General features: G+C 44.5%; 1 protein-coding gene and 1 pseudogene across 2 annotated transcripts in view; one reads left to right on the forward strand and one right to left on the reverse strand.

The window, feature by feature from the left end:
• LOC140460517 (uncharacterized) overlaps window positions 1–23524 on the forward strand; it is a 78437-nt pseudogene that overhangs the window by 32962 nt on the left and 21951 nt on the right.
• Window positions 13001–23524, reverse strand: part of LOC140460513 (uncharacterized) — a 191136-nt gene continuing 180612 nt past the window's right edge. For both annotated transcript variants that reach the window (XM_072555091.1, XM_072555090.1), the window contains one exon: window positions 13001–17010. In XM_072555091.1, coding sequence (XP_072411192.1) covers window positions 15700–16611 — 912 coding nt within the window. In that variant the 5' untranslated portion in view covers window positions 16612–17010 and the 3' untranslated portion in view covers window positions 13001–15699. The remainder of the gene's footprint in view (window positions 17011–23524) is intronic.

Genomic DNA, 23524 nt, shown 5'->3' on the forward strand with positions numbered 1-23524 from the left:
TGGACTGAAGATCTGTTTCCATGCTGCACATCTCTATGACTCTATAACAAACGTTCAACGAGCTGGTCTGCAATTTCCCACATATGGCCTCCCTCCCATTCTGAATACAGGTGTTACATTAGCATTTTTCCAATCCCATGGAACCGTAAGGTCATACGACACAGGAGCAGAAATTAGGCCATTCAGTCCATCGAGTCTGCTCCACCATTCAATCATGGCTGAGATGTTTTTCAACTCCATTCTCCAGCTTTCTTCCCATAACATTTGATCCCCTTGACAATCAGGAACATATATATATATATCAGTCTTAAATAAACGCACTGAATCTTTCCCATGTTAAGAGATTTTTGGAATATTGTAATTCATGAGTTCACTATCTCCGCTGCCACTTCCTTCAGGACCCAGGGTGTAGGCCATCAGCATCAGTGGACTTGTCTGTCCTCAATCCAAATAGTTTCCTGTGTACCTTTACCCTCACAACGTTGATTGTTTAAGTTCTACCCTTTCTATAGCCCCTGACTTGCCAATTCTAATAGGAATAGTTCTGTTGTCTGCCAACATAAAAACTGAGATCATCTCTGCCACTTCAATGTTCCCCCATGAACTCACAGTTTTCATCTTCCAAGGTACCACACTGAGCTCAGCGACTCTGTTCCCCTTAGCATACCAACAGAAGCTTTTGTAAGTTAACTTACCTATATTTATTTATATTTTTTAATATCCCTTTGTTTATGTTTGAAACTTTCCTAATGTTTGACCCTTCCAGAGGTCCAGAGTAACATTTCACAACAGGCTGAAAAGTTAAAAAAAGACTAAGTTTAAACTTTTTAAAATCGCCCCTTTCTGGAGGCTGGGGGCCGGCAAAACGATCGCCCCGCCCCCATTGTCACCGATTGTTTGGTGTCCTCCCCAACCACGCCCCCTCAACCCAGGAGACGTCACAAACCTGGGCCCCGCCCCTTGTGAGCTGGCGCATGTGCAGTGCAGGTCCTGCAGCGGGACTGAGGCGGTGTTACTGAGTGTGGGAGCAGAATGGTGCCGGTGGCTGAAGTAATAAGAACCGCTGGAAAAGCTGAGCAGGTCCGGGAGCTCGTGCCGAGAGAAATCATTTCGGGTCCCGGTGACCCTCCTTCAGAACAGGACCAGGTTTCAGAAACATCCCGGGGAGGTCGCCAGGCCCGAGCGGCAAGAACTGGCTCCTTCCCCCGGGGAGAGGAGACAGTGAGACAGGGTAGGATTGGGAACCGCGGGAGGAGGGAGACTGGGGAGTTTATAAACTCCTAGGGGGAGGACTGAGGCCTCCAATAAAATCACCACAGGCCCCAGTGTTTACTTCACCGGCGAAGGCGCTCTCGGGTTGCCCGGGCAACCGGCCGCCATCTTTGTGAGGGTCAGGCGCATGTTGTCTTGGGGCGGGGAGCGCGGGCGGCCATCTTGGTGAGGGAACCATCAACTGTCATTTCTGGGAGAGAATTCCAACCTCGTGGTAACCTCGGCCTTTGCCGAGTTTAATTCCCCAGACTGTCCAGCGATGTGCAGGTTAGGGGGGGTTCAGCCATGCTAAATTACTGATAATGCCCAAGGATGTTCTTGTTAGTGTATGTTGATCATGCTAATTTACCCCCAGTGTCCAGAGATGTGCAGGTTAGAGTGGATTGGCCGAGGTAAGTTTATCCATAGTGTTCGGGGTTCTGCAGGTTAGGGTGAAGGTCTGGACCCCCTCAATTGGCTCTCGATCCGAGATCGGTCAAAAGAATCACTAGGAGTACGGTCTATTTAAAGCAAGGTTATCAGCTTAATGACATAAGGCAGCCTAGCACAGATTTGTCCAGCAACACAGGTTAAAAGCTTCTGTGTTCCGTGGCAAAATTACACAATTACATTTGAAAATTGCGCATTATTTATTTTTATGACAGCACAGCCTGAATTACAAGAAAAAAACCAATAAAATGTAATAAGGTGACATGATTGACAGCAGGTTAGTCCTATGATATTTCCTGGGAAACATTGTTTTACACGCAAAATCGTCCCGTGCTTGTTAGTTCAAGATTAGTTCGAATACCAAATTACTTATGATTCATATTACGCAAACTCCATTGTTCTCTTTTATTTCTAAATCCAACCAACTCAGTAAAGCAGCAATTCAAGTTCAATGTCGAATCATAACCTGAAGCCATTTTGTTATATTTATTTTAAAATATTATTTAAAATTGAAATGCCATTTTGTGGTTAATAAAAACCTACATACACCTGTTGCTCCTAACAACAGCCTAAATTCAAATTTTAAATCCTGATCTCAATAAAGCAGCAGTTGTCTCATTACCCAAAATGGCGAGACCACAAACGATATAAGTACGGTTTTGATGGCTAATAACTCCTGAAAATCCTCCTACAGAAAAAAGTCACTGAGTGCTGCATATCCCAAAGAGTGATATTACTGTTTTGTAGAGCTTTTGGATTCTTCCATTCTACGCAAAACTCAGGGGAGACTATATTCCTACAGTTACAGCACGAGGAGTACTTACTTTATTCAAAATAATAACCAGGTTTAGTGTAGGTAAGGGAGGGACCTTGCCAATAAGAGGCATGCCTGCCTTTGTGACTTCCTTGAGGCTGTTCAATAGATAGGTCTTTTGGTAAGAGATGCGGTTATTGACCCAGAACAGTTCCACCCATCCCATAATTGGGAAGACATTGGTGCCAGTAGGGGTCAAAGAGTCTTTTGCTGAAGTCAGCACATAACAGACCACTTCATCCCTGCCAAATATTCTATTGTGACTTTGAAGAAACAAATTGTGACTGAAAGATAACATTTCCCTATCTTCTCTTTTGTGGTGTGACCTATTTGGATGGGGCAAGGCTTACCAGGGTAGCTCATAGCACAACTGGTATCAAACTGGCACACAACACCTTTCCAGGGTAAAGACCATTTAGACTTGTTCTGTAAATGAACTGTTCAATCTCTGACCACTGCAATAGTCATTCTTGGTAATGTTCAGTCCCTCAGCAGACGAGGACATGTTCCTGGCATAGTTGGTGCACAGTCTCTGGTTGCTCAGGATCGCACAGGTAAACTGTCCCTTCTTGTGCACCATTGCTGGCAATGGCAAGTCCACACAGCAGGGCAAGTTCGATCTTTATCATTCCCCCTCCCACCCTGGCTTGCAAGGGGCTCGTCTGATGAGCTTGCAATGATGGAGATGAACCCAGGGGGAGATGAGAATTTAAAATTTGAATTTAGGCTGTTGTTAGGAGCAACAGGTGTATGTAGGTTTTTATTAACCACAAAATGGCTTTTCAATTTAAAATTGCTTCAGGTTATGATTTGATACTGTGAACTTGAATTGCTGCTTTGCTGAGTTGATTAGCTTTGGGGAAAAGAAAACAATGGAGTTTAATAATATGAATCATGAATTTGGTGTTCGAACTAACCTTGAACTAGCAAACACGGGATGATTTTGAGAGTAAAACAATCTGTTTCCTAGGAAATGTTGGACTAACCTGCTGTCAAACATGTCACCTTATTACATTTGATTGGTCTTTTAAGGCTGTGCTGTCTCTTAAATTACACATCGTTTACATGTTTTTTTCGAAAGTAATTCTGCAATTTCCCCTCGAGTTCAGAAGCTTTAACTTCTGTGTTGCTGGACAGAATTGGTTCAGACTGCCTTGCTTTATTAAACTGATAACTTTGCTTTGTACAGTCCGCATTCCGTTCGTTCTTTGACCGATCTCGAGACGGAGGGGTCCCACCTGGGATCCATATCTTCAAGGGTGGATTGGCCATGCTAAATTCCCTCCATAGTGTCCAGGGATGTGTAAGTTCAGTGTATTACTCTGGGATAAACGTAGGGCAATAAGGGGAGGGGTATGAGTGGGTTACTCTTCAGAACGTTGGTTTGGACTTGTTGGGCCGAGTGGCCTGCTTCCACACTGTGAGGATTCTTTGAAGGGAAGGGATTTTTGCAAACTGCTCTCCTTCCATCTGCTGCAGAGTTCTACTGTCGGCCTGTCCCCGCTCCCTGCCCCATTTTTGACATCACAACGCGGAAGTGGCCGTATCAGTTTCAATGTGAAACACCCTCCTCTGGGCAACTCCTCATCCTGGGAGGGAGAGAGGGAGGGGGTAATCTGTTCACTTGTAGCAACTGGAGTGAATTCAAGGAGGGAATCTACTCTGTCAACTCAGGTATGTGTCTTAATTACCTGGGTGAGGAGGGACGGATGATAGCAATTGGGGAGGGGGAGATACTTTATTTTTATTTTTAAAATGCATCTGATTCCCACAAATAAATGCATCAGGTTCAAGTACAGCATGTGCAATGATCCACATTGCAGCTTCAAGCTGGCTGCAACAGTTTGACATCCTCTGTTCTTGCTCTGTGTTGGCTGCAGCACATTTGGTTTCCTTCCCTCATCTCTTCTTTCTGCTACCACCCCCCCCCCCCCCCCCCTGAAGTGTTGATGCTTCCAAACTGACCCTCAAAAGTTCAGGTTATACTTCCATTCTTTCCCAGTTTTCAAAACCCACAAAATACAACTTTCCCAATCCTTTGAGTATCGGAGTTCGGAGGTTATGTTGTGGCTGTACAGGACATTGGATGGGCCACTTTTGCTCTCGCTCCTATCACAAGGACGTTGTGAAACTTGAAAGGGATCAGAAAAGATTTACAAGGATGCTGCCAGTTTGAAGGGTTTGAACTGAATTGTTTTGGGCTGTTTTCCCGAGTGTGGCAAAGGCCTTTGTACACATTTATAAAATCATGAAAGGCATGGATTGGGTAAACAGACAAGATATTGTCCCCTGGGTTTGGGGGTGTCCAGAACTAAAGTGTAATAGCTTTAGGGTGAAGTGGATGAGCAAAGATTTAAAAGAAACCTAAGGGCAACTTTTTAACTCAGAGGTTAGTGAGCGTAAAGAATGAGCTGCCAGAGGAAATGGTGGAGGCTGGTACAATTACAGTATGTGAATGGCATCTGGATGGTTTCTGAATAGGAAGGGTTCAGAGGGGTATGGGCCATGTGGTGGCATATGGGACTAGATTAATTTAGAATATCTAGCCAACATCAATGAATTAAGACCATAAGACATAGAAGTGGAAGTAAGGCCATTCAGCCCATTGAGTCCATTCTGTCATTTAATCATGGCTGATGGGCATTTCAGCTCCACTTACCCACAGTCTCCCCGTAGCCCTTAATTCCTTAATTAAGAATTTATCAATCTCTGCCTTGAAGACATTTAACGTCCTGGCCTCCACTGCGCTCCCTGGCAATGAATTCCACAGGCCCACACTGTCTGGCTGAAGAAATATCTCCTCATTCCTGTTCTAAATTGACCCCCTCTAATTATCAGGCTGTGTCCCTGGATCCTAGTCTCCTCCGCCTAATGGAAACAACTTCCCAGTATCCACCCTTTCTAAGCCAAGCATAATCTTGTAAGTTTCTATTAGATCTCTCCACAACCTTCCGAACGCTAATGAATACAATCCCAGGATCATCAGCCATTCATCGTATGTTAGGCGTACCATTCCAGGGATCGATTGTGTGAATCTCTGCTGGACACACTCTAGTGCCAGTATATTCTGCTGTTACTGCCGCTGAGTCACACCTTGATCCCTGTTTAGTGGGTGAAGTGGGAGGGACAAGAGGATCCTTTATGTCGGACTTGCTGCTCTTGCACCCACTTTACTTCCAGTGCTGTCTGACAGCACCTTCCCTACGGAATTGATCTGCAGGAGCAGATAGAGAACATTTTTACCCTGGATGGAGCGTAATGTTTGTCCAACCCCTGCATGTAGGTCTGAAATAGATACATTTGTCTCTGTCCCATTGAGGCTCCAGCACAGGGCTAGGCTGGTCGGCTGAATTGGCCTCTACCAGTGTTTTCGCTCTGCCTGAGCCTCCACCCACCCCTCTTCATCGCCCCTTCCCATCCCTCATCATCAAACTGGTATCCCCCACTTATCACACGTTTGCTTTATGCCACTTTGCTTTTACAAAAGACCCACATTAGTACCTGTTTTCGCTAATCAAAAGAAATCCAAAGAGGATTTTTGCTTTCATGAGAGGCAACGTCCTCGTGAACCTTCTCTGCACCCTCTCCCAGAGCATCCACGTCCTTCCGGTAGCATGCTGGCCAGAACTGCACGCAATGTTATGAATGTGGCCGGAATAAATAGCTGTGACATAACTCGATAACTCTTATACTCTAGGCAAGCGTGCTGTATGCCTTCTTTACCATGTGCCTGCCTGCTTTGCCACTTTCAGGGATCTCTATGCCCAGATCCCTCTGTATGCCAGATCTCCAATGCGTTCTGTAATTTAATGTACGCTTCTTGTATTTCCTTCTCTTCCTTTCTCCCTCATCTGTATCCAGCTTCCCCTTAATTGTATTCCTCTCTTCATCTCTTTCCCCCCCCCCCCCGTTCCTCACCCCTCCACACATCAGTGTATCATAAGACCATAGGAGCTGAAATTAGGCCATTCAGCCCATTGTGACTGCTCTGCGATTCAGTCATGGCTGATAAGTTTCTTAACCCCATTCTCCCAGTAACCCTTGATCCCTTTCATACTCAAGAACTATCTTTCACAGCTTAAATGTACTCAATGACCTGGCCTCCACAGTCTTTGGTGGCAGTGAGTTCCATATATTCACCACTCTATTGAAGAAGTTTCTCTTTACCTCCATTCTAAAGGGTCTTCCCTTTGGTCTAAGGCTGTGCCCTCGGCTCCTAGCCTTTCCTACCAAAGGAAACATCTTCCCAACATCCAGTCTGTTCAGAATTCTGTCGGTCTCAATTAGATCCCCCGTCATTGTTCCAAATTCCATTAAATATAGACCCAGAGTCCTCAAACATTCCTTATTTGTTCAAATGTTCATTCCTGGGACCATTCTCGTGAACCTCCTCTGAACACACGTCTAGGCCGGTACATCCTTCCTGAGATTTGGGCCCAAAACTGCGCACAATACTCCAAATATGGCCTGACCAGAGTGTTACAAAGCCTCAACTACATTCCTACTTTTACATTCAAGTCCTGTCAAATTAAATGTCATCATTACATTTGCCTTCCTAACTACTGTCTCAACCTGTAAGTTTACCTTGAGAGAATCCTGGACTAGAACACCCAAGTCTCTTTGCACCTTAGATTTCTGCATTTTCTTCAGTTCCAAGGGTGACTGTTGGTGTCGGGGCAGCACCAGAGATTTCCTGACATGTGGATTTTATTCGGGGGTGCCAAGTAATCTGAGGAACTGGCAGTATTTCGGGAGAAAGTTATTCCTGGAGGAGGTAGAGAGGAATGTGGTGTGATTCTGTAAACTCGAGGTCTCCAGAAGTGTGCAGAGGTGGTGTTAGAATTTAACAACATAAATTTGAAAGTGAGGAAACTCCACCAGAATTCAATTATCAGACATGACAGGCCAATGGTGTCTATTTTTAATGTAGAATTCTATGATGCTTGGAACTGAAACATAACTTTCAACCCCATGTATTTCATCTCCTTTGTAATAGAGGCCTCTATTTGTATTTTTCAATTGGTTTTTGTACCTGTCTGCTACTTTTGATGATTTGTGTACTTGGTCTCCAAAGTCTTTTTTTCCCCCTTTTATAGTGCTTAGTTTCTAATAATTTAGCAGTTCTCCAATCAGTCTTTCTCGGGTGAAAAGTAAATGGTTCTGATGTTGTCGTATTGGGTGACATTAAACATTTTTTCCACTCATTCGTTTAACCCATGAATGCTGTTTAGCTTCTTCCTGCTCCTTTCTGCACAAGTTGATGCCCCTCTGCCCCTGGATAGTTGATAGTTGACCAAGAACTGGATAGGTGTCCCCTTGATCCAACCTCTTGAGCAATAAGCTATCAGTAACCAAGGACAAAGGTCTTGGACTCCAATTGTTAGTAGTAAACCTCCACTAGGGACAGATTCTTTGGACATGATCTTTGATTTTGGCACAGAGGCAGGAAACATCTCACCTGTTTCAGATAAATCAAATTACTGACTGTCAGCTCCTTTGATACTGACACTGTCATGACACTGTCAACTCCTTTGATGCTGAGCAGCGTGAATTGAGTATTTACTGGCCAAACAAGAATGGATTTCCCAAACTGCCACAGTGTTGGTAACAGTCATACACCCAAACCAGCTGCGAGTAGGGATCAACCTTCTCTCTGAATCAGGAGGTCACAGGTTTAACTCACAGGATGTTGCTGGTAAGAGGTTCAGTGATGGAAATGTCATTCAGCGGAAAATACTAATAGCTCCCAGAAATTATGGCGAATGTCAGGGCTAGTATAAATGAAGAACTGAAGGATATTAATATGTATGAAACAAAAATGCATCAGAGAATTGAATAGGATTTAAAGTAGCTAAATTCCCTGGGCTTGGTGGTTAACGCTAGTTCACTGGAAAGTGGTAATTGGAAAGTGGCACATGTCAACCCACTGTTTTAGAAAGAAGGAAGAGAGCACAGGGAATCTATAATAAAAGGTACAACAACAGGACAGTTAAAAATTAATGATAGGACTGAGCAGAATCAACATGGGCTGATTGGAAATATATGCTAGTCAAACTCAGGTCATTATAGCTAGCAGAATATATGAATGTCCAAATTAGGAGCTGAAGTAAGCCATTCGGCTCATTAAGCTGCTCCACTCCCAAGAAGATAAAGGCTGATTACTTTGTGTTATACATTGCACATTCGCATCCATCCCCATATCCTTAGATTCTTCTTAGGCAAAGGAATTAATCTACTTCTGCCTTGGAAATATTCAATGGTCCTGGCTTCACTATCTTCTGTCGCAAAGTATTCCAAAGCTGCACAACCTTCCAAAAAATTTCCCGCCTTTGTCACAAATGATTGCGTTTTTTGAAGAAGTAACAAAGAGGATTGATGAGGGCAGAGCAGTAGATGTGATCTATATGGACTTCAGTAAGGCGTTTGACAAGGTTCCCCATGGGAGATTGATTAGCAAGGTTAGATCTCACGGAATACAGGGAGAACTAGCCACTTGGATACAGAACTGGCTCAACGGTAGAAGACAGAGGGTGGTGGTGGAGGGTTGTGTTCCACACTGGAGACTGTGACCAGTGGAATGCCACCAGGATCGGTGCTGGGTCCTCTACTTTTTGTCATCTACCAAAATGATTTTGATGCGAGCAGAAGAGGTACAGTTAGTAAGTTTGCAGATGACACCAAAATTGGAGGGGTAGTGGACCTCAGAGAGTTAACCTCAGATTACAACAGGATCTTGACCAGATGAGCCAATGGGCTGAGAAGTGGCAGATGGAGTTTAATTCTGATAAATGCGAGATGCTGCATTTTGGGAAAGCCAATCTTAGCAGGACTTATGCCCTTATTGGGAAGGTCCTCGGGAGTGTTGCTGAACAAAGAGACCTTGGAGTGCAGGTTCATAGCTCCTTGAAAGTGGAGTTGCAGGTAGATGGGATAGTGAAGAAGGCATTTGGTATGCTTTCCTTTATTGGTCAGAGTATTGAGTACATGAGTTGAGAGGACATGTTGCGGCTGTATTGGACATTGGTTAGCCCACTGTTGGAATATTGCGTGCAATTCTGGTCTCCTTCCTGTTGGAAAGATGTTGTGAAACTTGAAAGGGTTCAGAAACTATTTACAAGAATGTTGCCAGGGTTGGAGGATTTGAGCTGCTGGAGCATCGGAGGCTAAGGGGTGACCTTATAGAGGGTTTACAAAATTATGAGGGCATGGATAGGATAAATAGGCAAAGTCTTTTCCCTGGGGTCGGAGAGTCCAGACTGGAGGGCATAGGTTTCGGGTGAGAGGGGAAAGATATAAAAGAGACCTTAAGGGTAACGTTCACGCAGAGGTTGGTATGTGTATGGAATGTGCTGCCAGAGGAAGTGGTGGAGGCTGGTACAATTACAACATTTAAGAGGAATTTGGATGGGTAGATGAATAGGAAGGGTTTGGAGGGATATGGGCCGGGTGCTGGCAGTTGGGACTAGATTGGGTTGGGATATCTGGTCGGCATGGACTGGTTGGACGGAAGGGTCTGTTTCTATGTTGTACATCTCGATGACTCTATAAATGGGTGATCTAATTGTTCGTTCACAACAGTAAGTAAACATCCCTCAACATCCATCTTTTGAAGACCATTCAGGCTCATAGAAACTTCAATCAAATCACCCCTTGCTATTCCAAACTCTGGTTGAAAGTCAGACCTGTCTGTCTCATGATTTTCCATTAGACAGTCTGTTCATTGTGGGTGTCAATCTAGTTTACCTTCTGTGAATTGCCTTTAATGCATTTTCATTCTTCCTTAGGTAAGGATATCAAAACTGAGCACCGTGTTCAAGGTGTAGTCCCACCATTGCTCTGTAACTGAGGCAACATCGCCTTACATTTCTGTCATTGGCCTTTCTAATCACTTGCTGTGCTTGCATTCTAACTTGTGACTTATTTGCAAGGCCCCCGGATCCCTCTGCATCTCAGAATTATGCAGTTGTTCTCCAAGTAGGTAGCAAATTGCATTTTACCATATTGTACACCACTTGCAAGAGTTTTGCTTATTTATTTAACCAATCTATCAATCTGCATAATTGATATGTCATCTCCACAATGTATATCTCCATCTATCTTTGTGTTGCCTGCAAATGTAACCACATACCTTTGATCCCCTCCTGTAAGTCATCTATATAATTGTAGAAAGTTGAGGAGCCAGCAGTGATGCCTATTGGAACCCCACCATACATTGTCATAAACAACCATTTTGACAAAAGAACCATTTTTGCATATTCTGTTTTCTGCCAGTCAGTTGATGTTCTATAACTATACTTTACACCACGAGTTCCTCTGTGCAATATGCTTTTTGTGAAAACATGTCAAACACCTTTAGGATATTCAAGTTCAGTATATCCACAGGCTTCAATTTACATACTCTTTCAAAGAATTCGTTTAGGACAGCATGGTGGCACAGTGGCTCCCTCTCACGGCCAGAGATACCTATTTGATTTCAGCCTTGAGTCGACTATCTGTTTGGAGTTTGCTTGTTCGGTCTATGTCTTTGTGAGTTTCCACTGGGAGCTCCACAGTCCAAAGATGTGTAGGTTGGGTGGATTAGCCATGCTGGATTGCGTAATGTCCTTGGATGTACAAGCTAGGTGAGTTAGCCATGCTAAATGCAGGGTTACGGGAGTAGAGTGGCGGTCTGGATCTGGGTGGGATGCACTTGAGGGTTGGTGCAGGACTTGATCGGCCAAATGGTCTCTTTCCACACTCTCGGAATTCTATGAATAAATTGGTGAAACAACATTTCGTTTTCATATTAGCATGCTGATTCTTTTCAATTACCATGAGCTTTTTGACATAGTGGTTATAATCTCCTTAATTGATTCAAAAACAAATGCTTAATTGCCATAGACCCAAGGGACCACATCTTTCCCTTTGAGAACAGAAGTATTAAATATGTTACTCTCCAGTCTGAGGAAAACTTGCCTGAATCTAAGAAATCTTGGAAAATTAACATTAATGCAAATATCAACTCATTAGCCACCTTTTAAAATTCTATGATGAAATCCACCTGTACCCAGAGATTTGCCAGCCCATAGCACCATCAGTTCGCTCAATAGCATTTATCTAATGATTCTCATTTCACCAAACTCCTCTGTTTGTTCAACCTTTGGGGTTAAAGGCAGGATTCTTGACCCTGTGGTGGAACAGAGGGATCTTGGAGTCCAAGTCCATAGATCGCTCAAAGTTGCCACCCAGGTTGATAAGGTTGTTACGAAGGTGTACGGTGTGGTGGCTTTCATTAGCAGGGAGTTTGAGCTTAAGAGCTGCAAGGTTATGCTGCAGCTGTATGGAGTATTGGTTAGATCACACTTGGAATATTGTGTTCACTTTTAGTCACCTAATTTTAGGGAAGATGTGTAGGGAAAATGCCAGAGGAAACATCACAGAAGCGCTTCACAGGAGGCTGCCAATCACTGAGGATGTCACCTAGACAGGGGACGAAATGTCTGCAACACAAATTCCCAGCTCAGCGAACAGAACCACAACAGGAAGCTGTGTAAGCTGAGAGAGGGTACAGAGGAGATTTACCTCGATGCTGCCTGGAATGGAGGGGATGGCTTAGGTTGGGGGAGCTAGGGCCTTTCTCATTGGAGCGAAGAAGGAAGAGAGGTGACTTTAGAGAGGTGTACTATATGTTGAGAGGCATAGATAGAACAAATAGCTAGAGACTTTTTCCCCAGGTCAGAAATGACAGGGCATAATTTTAAGGTAATTGGAAGAAGGTTTAGGGGAGATGTCAGAGGTAGGTTTTTTACTCCGATGGTGAGTGCATGGAATGCACTTCCAGGGTTGGAATGAGAGTCAGATACATTTAAGGACATTTAAGCGACTGCTGAACAAGCACATGGACGGCAGTAAATTGAGGGGTGTGCAGGCTAGTCTCATCTTCAAGTTGGATAAAAGGCTGGTACAACATCGAGGGCTGAAGGGTCTGAACTGTGCTGTATTGTTTTACGTTCTCGCTCCAGAACGATGCAGCAGCAGTATTGGAAGAACAATATTGCGTCAAACCCCTTGACCCTTCCAGAGATGGGCACTGTCGATGGAAACTCGGTTAAATTCTGCCAGCAATCAGGTGATAGCCGGGTGGGGGGATGATGGCAGCGGTGAGACTGAACTTGCTTACTTGAGGGTTTTTAGTTTTGGTTGTTACGTGCAATGAAGTGTGAATCATTGTTTCAGCAGTTGGTTCTGTGTGTTCTGTGTGACCAAATTAAGGCGATTCACCCACAACCAGAGCAAGAGGCTGGGATTAATATTGACTCCACTGCATTCAGCGTGACATCACGTCAATACTGTTAGAAAGGGAAAGCTGACACCAACTCCCACCCCACCAGAGATCTCAAACCGAAACACCCAAAGAGAAGCGCATCGCCCTATAATCTGTAAAATTAATGTGAACAGTAGTGTAACCTGCTCTAATGTTTAAAAATACATCCCTGACACTTTAAAATCAACAAAAATCCATTTATTTATCCAACAGTAACGGTGAACAGATGATATAAACTATTAAACCAAATAAATCCCTTCTAACTACTGACTGTTCCGGAATAAAACAAGATTCTCGTGATATGCTGATCCAATAAATATGATTCCCTCTCGTAACAAAAAAATGGAATTTAGTCTCTCAGATTACAGCCAGGTTACGTGTCTCTTGGAATACTCTGTGCCACCTTCTGTTGAATCTTCTGTCAGGAATGCCCTTCCCAGTTTTATTTAAATGATACATTCTCTAATACAGAGATGACTGACATCCAATTTCCCCCTCTCAATAGAACGGAGGACTCTTGGCTCTCGCGAGGGGGAGTTAGAGATCTGGGTGTTCAGGCGATTGGACCCTGAAGGTGGCAACACAGGTCAATGGAGTGGTCACAAAGGTTTCATTCGGCGGTGTGGAAATAAATTGTTTTCCTGGAAGCCAAGTGATTTGACCAGCTACATCACTCCTGAGATACCTCTGCCTAAAACAACTAAAAAAAGTTAGGGTCTGGGCTACCTTCCTAGAATGTTTTGAGTGGATCTGGCCTGGTCCATAACACTGAACACCTGCAAATTGTGTCTCTAGGAAGGATGTAGTGAAACTTGAAAGGGTTCAGAAAAGATTTAAATAGATGGTTCTGAGGTTGGAGAGTTTGAGTTACAGGGAGAGATTGAATAAGTTGCAGGTATTTTCCCTGGAACATCGGAGGCTGAGGAGTGACCTGGTAGATATTTATAAAATTGAGGGGCACAGATAGGGTAAATAGTCAAAATCTTTTCCCCAGGGTGGGGAATCTAAAACTAGAGGTTTAGGATGACGGGGAACAGATTTAAAAGGGACCTTTTCACGGAGAGAGTGGTGTAAGAATGGAATGAGCTGCCAGAGGAAGTGGTGGAGGCTGGTACAATTTCAACATTTAAAAGGCATCTGGATTGGAACATGAATAGGAAGAGTTTAGAGGGATATGGACAAGTGCTGGCAAATGGGATGAGATTAATTTGGGATATGCAGTCAGCATGGACGAGTTGGACTGAAGGGTCTGTTTCCCTGCTGTGCATCTCTTTTGTCTCGAAGTCTCTAAAAGATACCACATTGCTTCAACCGAACTCTGAAACCCAACGTTACTGACAGATTCTTTGTGTGTGAACCCGAGAGGCCTGGTCGTAGAGATGTACAGCACTGAAACAGACCCTTCGGTCCAACTCGTCCATACTGACCAGACATCCAACATTTAATCTACTCCCATTTGTCAGCATTTAGCTCATATACCCATTCAGATGCTTTTTAAATGTTGTCATTGTACCAGCCTCCACCACTTCCCCTGGCAGCTCATTCTGTACATGCACCACCCTCTGTGTGAAAACTTGTCACTTGAGGTCCATGCTAAGTTGCCAGTAGTGTTAGTGTGGGTTACTCTTCGGAGGGTCAGTGAGGACTTGTTGGGCCGAAGGGCCTGTTTCCACGCTGTAGGGAATCTAATCAAAAGGCACCTGGATGGGTGTATGAACAGGAAGAGTTTAGAGGGGTGCTGGCAAATGGGACTAGATTAATTGAGGATATCTGGTCAGCATGAATGGGTTGGACCAAAGGGTCGGTTTCCAGCACTTGGCCTATATCCCTCTCAACCATTCCTATTCATGTCCCCATCCAGATGCTATTTAAAGGCTGTCATTGTACCAGCCTCCACCACTTCTTCTGGCAGCTCATTCCATCCATGCATCACCCTCTGTATGAAAAGGTTGCCCTTTAGGGCCCATTTAAATCTTTCCCCTCTCACCATAAACCCTCTGGTTCTGGAGTGCCCAACCTCCAGGGAAATGACCTTGTTATTTGCTCTAACCATACTGCTCATGATTTTATAAACCCATATAAGGTCACCCCTCAACCTCTGACATTTCAGGGAAAACAGCCCCAGTCTATTCAACCTCTCCCTGTAGCCCAAACTCTCAGCAACATCCTGCTAAATCATTTCTGGTGGAGAAGTCAATGATTTGGGTTAATACCTGAAACACTGACTTCACTGCTGGTGCTGCCTGGCTTGCTGTGTTCTCCCAGCCTCCTGCTTGTCTACTTTGGATTCCAGCATCTGCAGTTTGTTTTTGTCCCGAACGAATTGCAGAGCAGACTCAATTGGCTGAATGGCCTAACTTCTGCTCCAATGGTCTCGCAGGCTTGGGTTTGTGCAGATTGTTTCAGTGGGAACGTGCAGTCCTGGGCTCAACGAGCAGCAGCGCCCAATGGATCAAAGTTCATAGAATCACAGAATCCCTACAGTGTGGACACAGGTCCTTCAGCCCAACAAGTTCAAACTGACCCTCTGAAGAGTAACCCACCCAGACCAATTTCCCTCCCCTATTACTCGACATTTCCCCTGACCAATGCACCACACCTACACATCCCTGAACACTGGGACAATTTAGCTTCGCCAATCCACCCTACCTGCACATCTTTGGACTCTGGGAGGAAACCGGAACACCGAGAAAACCCACGCAGGCACAGAAGGAGAATGTGCAAACTCCACACAGATAGTTGCCCCAATAGTGGAATCAAAGCCGGGTCCCTGGCACTGTGAGGCAATGCTCCTCACCACTGAGCCACCGTGGGAGTGGGTGCAGTCCAGCAGAAAACAAAACAAGCACCAACTCTCCCACTGTCAGACTGGGCAGGAGGTTCAGTCCTGGGGGTGACCCACAGCAGCCTCACCGGCAAAATCCGATTGTTGGGAGCGCTGGTGCCTCTGCAAGTTGCAGGCCTGGGTGAAGGCCTTCCCGCACTCAGGGCAGCTGAAGGGCCTCTCCCCAGTGTGAACCCGCTGGTGCTTCAGTAGGTCAGAGGAATTGCTGAAGGCCTTTCCGCACTCAGGACAAGCGAATGGCCTCTCCCCGGTGTGGACCCGCCCGTGGATCAACACTTGAGAGAAATTGCTGAAGGCCTTCCCACACTCAGGGCAACTGAAGGGCCTGTCCCTGGTATGGACCCACCGGTGGGTCAGCAGGTTGGAGGCATGGGAGAAGGCCTTCCCACACTCAGGGCAGCTGAAAGGCTTCTCCCCTGTGTGGACCCGCCGGTGGGTCAGCAGGGCGGAGGAATCACTGAACCCCTTCCCACATTCTGGGCAAGTGAATGGCCTCTCCCTTGTGTGGACACTCTGGTGCCTCAGCAGGGAAAAGGCCTGGGTGAAGGCCTTCCCACACTGAGGGCAGCTGAAGGGCTTCTCCCCTGTGTGGACCCGCCGGTGGGTCAGCAAGGCGGAGGAACTGCTGAACCCCTTCCCACACTCTGGGCAGGCGAATGGTCTCTCCCCGGTGTGGACCTGTTGGTGCTTCAGTAGGTCAGAGGAATTGCTGAAAGCCTTCCCACACTCAGGGCAGCTGAAGGGCCTCTCTCCTGTGTGGACCCGCCGGTGCCTCAGCAGGGTGGAGGAACTGCTGAACACCTTCCCACACTCTGGGCAGGAGAATGGCCTGACCCCAGTGTGACTGCACTGATGAGCTTCCAGGACAGACGAGACATGGAAGGCTTTCCCACAGTCGCCACACTTCCAAGGTTTCTCCACTGAGCGGGATTCCTCTGGTTTCTCCATGGCTGAAGCTTCAGCGGCACACAAACACGTGTACAGTCCCTCCCTGCCGTGAATTCCTCTTTCCAGGCTGGATAACTGTTTTAGGTTCCACACTCAGTACGCTGTAACAGTAGGGTCTTTCATTCAGTCCCACTAATGCTGAAAACGTACTGAAACAGGGACCAAAAAACTTTGCTCCTTCTCACAGAATCTTAGTCAAAACTCCTTACAGTCCCAATGGACTGAATGACTGTCAAACATTGACTTGAAATTGAGGACAGCAGACGCTGGAGAGTCAGAGTCAAAAAGTGCGGAAAAGCACACCAGGTCAGGCAGCATCTGAGGAGCAGGAGAGTCGGCGTTTTGGGTATAAGCCCTTCATCTGTTGATTTTTAAACTTCAGTTTTCAGATCAAATACTCTGTAAAAAGAGATTACAAAAGTCATCATTGTCACTGAGAAGGTCTATAGCCTTAAAACTTGTCTTTAAACATTTAGACTAAATGTAATGCTGAATTATAGAGCACATTTATTGCACTAGAAAATAGACAGACAGCAAGGCTCAGAAAGGGGGGGGGGGCATCTTAAAGAATGTAAAAGAGAGGGACACCTGGGCTTACCAAGTGATAACAGGATACTGTAAGACAATTAAGAACGTTTGCCTCAGCATCGGTGAATCTGTATGAACAGGACAGCAAGTGATAACATTCACAGCTGTTCCCTTGTGAAATTAATGACAGTATCGAGTTTCGTTTCAGGGTCAGAATCAAATACTATCAAAAACTTTGTAATTAACGGTCAGTTGCTGTCAATTATAATGGATTCATATGCCCCTTGCAAGCAGGGCAGTCACAGAGAAAATAAATCTTTGTGGTGACAAAACCCTGACTTGAGAGTTCAAAAGGACACTAGAGAGAGACACCATTTTAGTGCTGAGGCTGTTGAATCCAGCAGAAAATTAACTCTTCGTGCTTAGCTGGTATGGATTGAATTTAATTGCATTTTGAGAAGCCAATTCTGGTTATGAAATGCAAATTCTGTAAAAGGAAATACTGATAAAGCTTTAATTTACTTGCTATTTTTACGGACTGCCCCACTGTCAATTCTAACTAATTAGATCTTATGTCTTATTTGAATTTGAATCACAAACTTGAAAAGTAGGCATGTTTCATTCGAAGACGAATGAATCAGTTTAAATGCAACCTTACGGTAACATCTCTGCCTCAGGTACAGAATGGTTTAGTGCTTAAAAAGCAGGAGTCTGCTCCTAGCTTAGAAATTATTCAAGGTCGAATATTGAAGAGATTCTTGCACAATGTGTCGGGAAGCCATTTTATGATTGAACGTTTGCCCTCCTTACTAAGAAGCCATTTTATAAAAGAACTGTATCTGACATGTGAGCTGTGCAAGGTTATCTTGTGAACTCTCCAATTAGCTGAGACTGGTACCTCTTTATGAGAGGAGTTTATCTCACTCGCAGGCGCCTAACTCAGCTGTTTTTCCCACCTGACGAATGGCTTAGGGCCTGTCGGAGTGATTAGTCAAGCTTCACAGACCTGTCAATTCGCTTTTCTTCCTTATGAATTATTGTCTTTCACTATTATCTGTCTAATTAAGAACATGCAATTTCTTTTTCAAAATTTTGTACAAAGGAAGCCACTTTGTATCAATACATTGGAGTAGCCTGCTGGGCATTTGAACAGCTGCGAACCTACTCTCCTAGATTATTAGAACCAAGTTAGTTTACCTTATAGGTATCAATGTTATGTTGTCACAGTGACGCTATTTGTGAATAAAGGGGATAACTAAAATTATACTAAACTGTCCATAACAGGTTTTTATTCCAGACTTCCAAACAGTACGATTTCCGGGACGAACCAAGAGGGAGGCTTTACAGGTCTGAGTCCACAAGGGATTCCCTGGGCGTTCTCAAATCTCCACTTTAACATCAGTCCAGGGTAGAAATTCAGAACAAGCAATTCTTTTTCTGCAGAACAATCTTTTCTTTTGTTATTCCACAAAATTGAAAGCACCATTCCAATCTCTCTCCCCCTATCCATTCTCACTCCACTCTAATTTTCCTGAAGGATGCTAATTCAGGATCTTACAGGGCCAAAAAAGTAAAAACATCTCTTTTGAATAACTCTCCCTGAAAGTTAACATCTTTCACGACATTGGGATACTGCTCAGTGTGAGCAGATCTGATTTTGGGAAGCAAAGAAAAACTGTATAAATTCAGGATAAACCTGTAATACAGCGTCTTTAGAAACAACCAGACACGGGGTCAAGGCATTGACAACCAACACCAGTGAGAAACCCAACATACAGACGTGGCAAACCATCAGTCTTTAATCTTTTAGAATGGGTTGTAGGAATCATTAATATGTAAATCTCAGAACTTCTTACAAATCACCTCAGAGATAATTTAAGGTTTCTAACAAAAGGTGACATCTCAGCTCAGACAATGCATTAATGGTATGAGGTCACACTCAGTCTGTATCCCAATTTTGAATCTGACAGGTTCTGTTTCCAAAGTGAAGTTTACAAAATATTAAATGCATGCACTGCCTGCATTGACTGCCAGCAGATTGTGCATTTTTTGAACAAAATCAAATTTTTGGATCAGAAATTGGCTAGCTGAAAGAAGACAGAGGGTGGTGGTTGATGGGAAATATTCATCCTGGAGTTCAATTACTCGTGAGGTACCACAAGGATCTGTTTTGGGTTCACTGCTCTTCATCATTTTATTAATGACCTGGATGAGGGTATAGAAGGTGGGTTTGTAAATTCACGGATGACACTAAAGTCGGTAGAGTTGTGGATACTGACTAAGGATGTTGTCAGTTACAGAGGGACATAGATAAGCTGCAGGGCTGGGCTGAGAGGTGGAAAATGGAGTTTAATGCGGAAAAGTGTGAGGTTATTCACTTTGGAAAGAACAACAGGAATGTGGAGTGCTGGGCTAATGGTAAGATTCTTGGGAGTGTAGATGAGCAGAGAGATCTTGGTGTCCAAGTACGTAGATCCTTGAAAGTTACCCAGGTTGATAGGGCTGTTAAGAAGGCATACGGTGTGTTAGCTTTTGTTGGTAGAGGGATTGAGTTTCAGAACCATGAGATCATGCTGCAGCTGTACAAAACTCTGGTGCGGCCAGATTTGGAGTATTGCGTACAGTTCTGGTCACCGCATTATAGAAAGGATGTGGAAGCTTTGGGAAAGGTTCAGAGGAGATTTACTAGGATGTTACCTGGTATGGAGGGAAGGTCTTAGGAGGAAAGGCTGAGGGGCTTGTGGCTGTTTTCGTTAGGGAGAAGAAGGTTGAAAAATGACTTAACTGAGACATAAGATAATCAGAGAGTTAGATAGGTTGGACAGTGAATGCCTTTCTCCTTGGATGGCAATGGCTAGCACGAGGGGATATAACTTTAAATTGAGGGGTGATAGATATAGGACAGATGGTCAGAGGTAGTTTCTTTACTCAGAGTAGTAGGGCTGTGGAACGTACTGCCTGCAATAGTCGTAGACTCGCCAACTTTAAGGGCATTTAAATGGTCATTGGATAGGCATATGGACGAGAATGGAATAGTGTCGGTTAGATGAGCTTCAGATTGGTTCCACAGGTCGGTGCAACATTGAGGGCCGAAGGGTCTGCACTACGCTGTAATGTTCTATGTATCTATAAATATAATTCTGCAAATACAAATTCACCCGATACACTTATATGCATGTGTGCGTGCATGAGAGAAAGCAAATGTCTATGTCTGTACTGTTTATCTTTGTCTGTTTGATAACAAATGCTTTATTTCTGTAAGTGTTGTTATAAATCAGAGTTGGGTACTAATAGTTAGATGTGAGGGAGAGAGAATTCCTCAAGTTGGGTACCATCAGAATCCTGGGAGACCCTTATTTCTGGCTTACTTCCCAATGAACAAACATTAAACACACTCACCTATTTATTTCTAATTTTGTTTCATTTTTCTTGTTTATTCCCCACTACGATGAGTCTCTCTGTCTGGGTGGTTGACAGGCTGGGGCAATGTGGGTTGGGCCTTGAGTGACTGAATGTTTTATTGTTCTGGAAGGTGGAAAAGAGGGTCAAAGCTTCAGCAAAAACCCAGCAGAGCTGAGGACATACGACACCTTACTCTGTGGGAACAGGGAGATCAACAGAGGACAGAGAAATCAGGACCTGAAATCCGAGCTGACACCAGACTAGCCTGTGATCAGTGCTTTGATTAACAATGCCAACCATCTACCTTTACCGAGCTGCCCATTAAACCTCTCTGTAAGGAGTCTCAGATCATAATTATTCTCTTCAATGTGTGCAGCCAATTCATTCACTTTTGTTACAATGCAGCACACATTGAGCTTTTACTTTTATTTTTTGTGATCTTTTGAATCCAGCTTTTATTGCTGGTACGTTTATCCTCCTTGTCCCTTTTTATCATTCTCTAACATTCATTTTCCACATCACCACACTGCTCACCGGCCTTGATTTGGATTGGCCATGCTAAATTGCCCATTGTGTCCAGGGATGTGCAGGTTAGGTGGGTTAGCCAAGGGAAATGCACAGTTATAGTTTCACAGTAATAGAAGCAGGAGTAGGCCATTTGGCTCATCCAGCCTGCTCTGCCATTCATTAAGGTCATCATCTCAGCTCCTCCTATCTGCATTGCCCCAACTACCCTTTAATTCCCTTTAATGCAATAACCCAGCCAACTGTATCCTGAATATACTTAATAAAGCTACTGCTACTGCTTCCTTGGCAGAGAATTCCATAGATTCACCACATTCTAGGGAAAACAGTTCTTCCTCATCTCTGTCCTAAATCTACTCTCCCTAATCTTGAGGCCATGTTCCCTCGTCCTAGTCAAATTCACCAGCAGAAATGACAGGACAGGATAGGTGAGGTGGGGGTGGGTCTGGGTGGCATGGTCTTCAGAGGGATCAGCGTTGCCTTTATGGGCTGAATGGCCTGATTCCACACTGTGGGGCTTCAATGGTTTACCAAGGTTGTGTGCGCTCTGGATGACAGCTCCCAGAACCTCCCCCTTTCTGCAAATCGAAAGACAAGTCCCACCCTGTCCTCTCGTATGTGTGTTCTGTAACTGCTTAATCATTTCTAGTGAATACAGCCCACACCTCCCACTGCTGCCAGTAACCTTTACAATGCTGATGAAACAATGCAATACCTGCAGTACTGAAAATCGTAAGGCTTCTAACGATACCAGTTACTGATTCACCGCTCCTTCTGATGGACAGCATTGGAAATACAATGTTGAAAGCTGAATGAAATGAGCAGTTTCAAACAAAAACCCACCTATCCCTTCACTAGGTTCTCCACTCAGCACACTGTCCTTACTGCCAGTAAACCTAAAAGCACTTCATCCCCACAGTGCAATGAATTCCCGCTTTCCACCAGAATTCCAGATGTGCTCCCTCATTCAGTTGCTGTCTCACAAATGAAATATTTCATTGTAACTTCAGCTCCCAGTCAGGGCAAAACATCTTTGAAAACTACTCTGGAATCTAGTCTTCACAACCACACTTCTACTTTCACTGAAGACGATTAGAGTCATACAGCACAGAAACAGACCCTTCGGCCCAATCAATGGTGCCAACCAGGTATCCTAAATTAATCCAGTCTCATTTGCCAGCATTTGGCCCATATCCCTCAAAACCCTTCCTATTCAAGTACCCATCCAGATGCCTTTTAATATGTTGTAATTGTACCAGCCTCCATCACTTCCTTTGGCAGCTCATTCCACAGAGACATCACCATCTTTGTGAGGAAGTTTCTCCTCAGGTTATTTTTAAATCTTCCCCCTCTCATCTCAAACCTATGCCCTATACTTTTGGACTCACATATCCTTGGGAAAAGATCTTGGCTATGCAGCCTATCCATGCCCCTTATGAACTTCTATAACCTCACCCCTCAGCCTCCAACACTCCAGGGAAAATAGACCCAGTCTATTCAGCCTTTCCCTGGAGCTCAAACCTTCCAACTCTGGCAACAGCCTTGTAAATTCTTTCTGAACTCTTTCAAGTATCAAAACATCTTTCCTGCAGCAGGGAGATCAGAAATATGTGTGGTATTCCAAAACATGGTCTAACTCAATGTACTGACCAATGGAGGAAAGCATACCAAACAGCTCCTTCATTATCTGATACGGTATTGGGGGCAAAGTACTAGATTGGATAGAGAATTGGTTGGCTAATAGGAAACAAAGGGTAGTGATTAATGGCTCAATTTCGGAATGGCAGGCAGTGACCAGTGGGGTACCGCAGGGATCCGTGCTGGGACCGCAGCTTTTTACAATATATGTAAATGATATAGAAGATGGCATCAGCAATAACATTAGCAAATTTGCTGATGATACAAAGCTGGGTGGTAGGGTGAAATGTGATGAGGATGTTAGGAGATTACAGGGTGACCTGGACAAGTTGGGTGAGTGGGCAGATGCATGGCAGATGCAGTTTAATGTGGATAAATGTATGGTTATCCACTTTGGTGGCAAGAACAGGAAGGCAGATTACTACCTCAATGCTATCAAATTAGGTAAAGGGGCTGTTCAGAGAGATCTGGGTGTTCTTGTCCACCAGTCAATGAAGGCAAGCATGCAGGTACAGCAGGTCATGAAGAAGGCTAATAGCATGCTGGCCTTCATAACAAGAGGAATTGAGTATAGAAGCAAAGAGGTGCTTCTGCAGCTGTACAGGCCCTGGTGAGACCACACCTGGAGTACTGTGTACAGTTCTGGTCTCCAAATTTGAGGAAAGACATTCTGGCTATTGAGGGAGTGCAGCGTAGGTTCACGAGGTCAATTCCTGGAATGGCAGGATTGCCTTACACGGAAAGACTGAAGCGACTGGGCTTGTATACCCTTGAGTTTAGAAGACTGAGAGGGGATCTGATTGAAACATATCGGATTATG

This window comes from Chiloscyllium punctatum, chromosome 36 (genome assembly GCF_047496795.1).
Source record: "Chiloscyllium punctatum isolate Juve2018m chromosome 36, sChiPun1.3, whole genome shotgun sequence".
Lineage (NCBI taxonomy): Eukaryota > Metazoa > Chordata > Chondrichthyes > Orectolobiformes > Hemiscylliidae > Chiloscyllium > Chiloscyllium punctatum.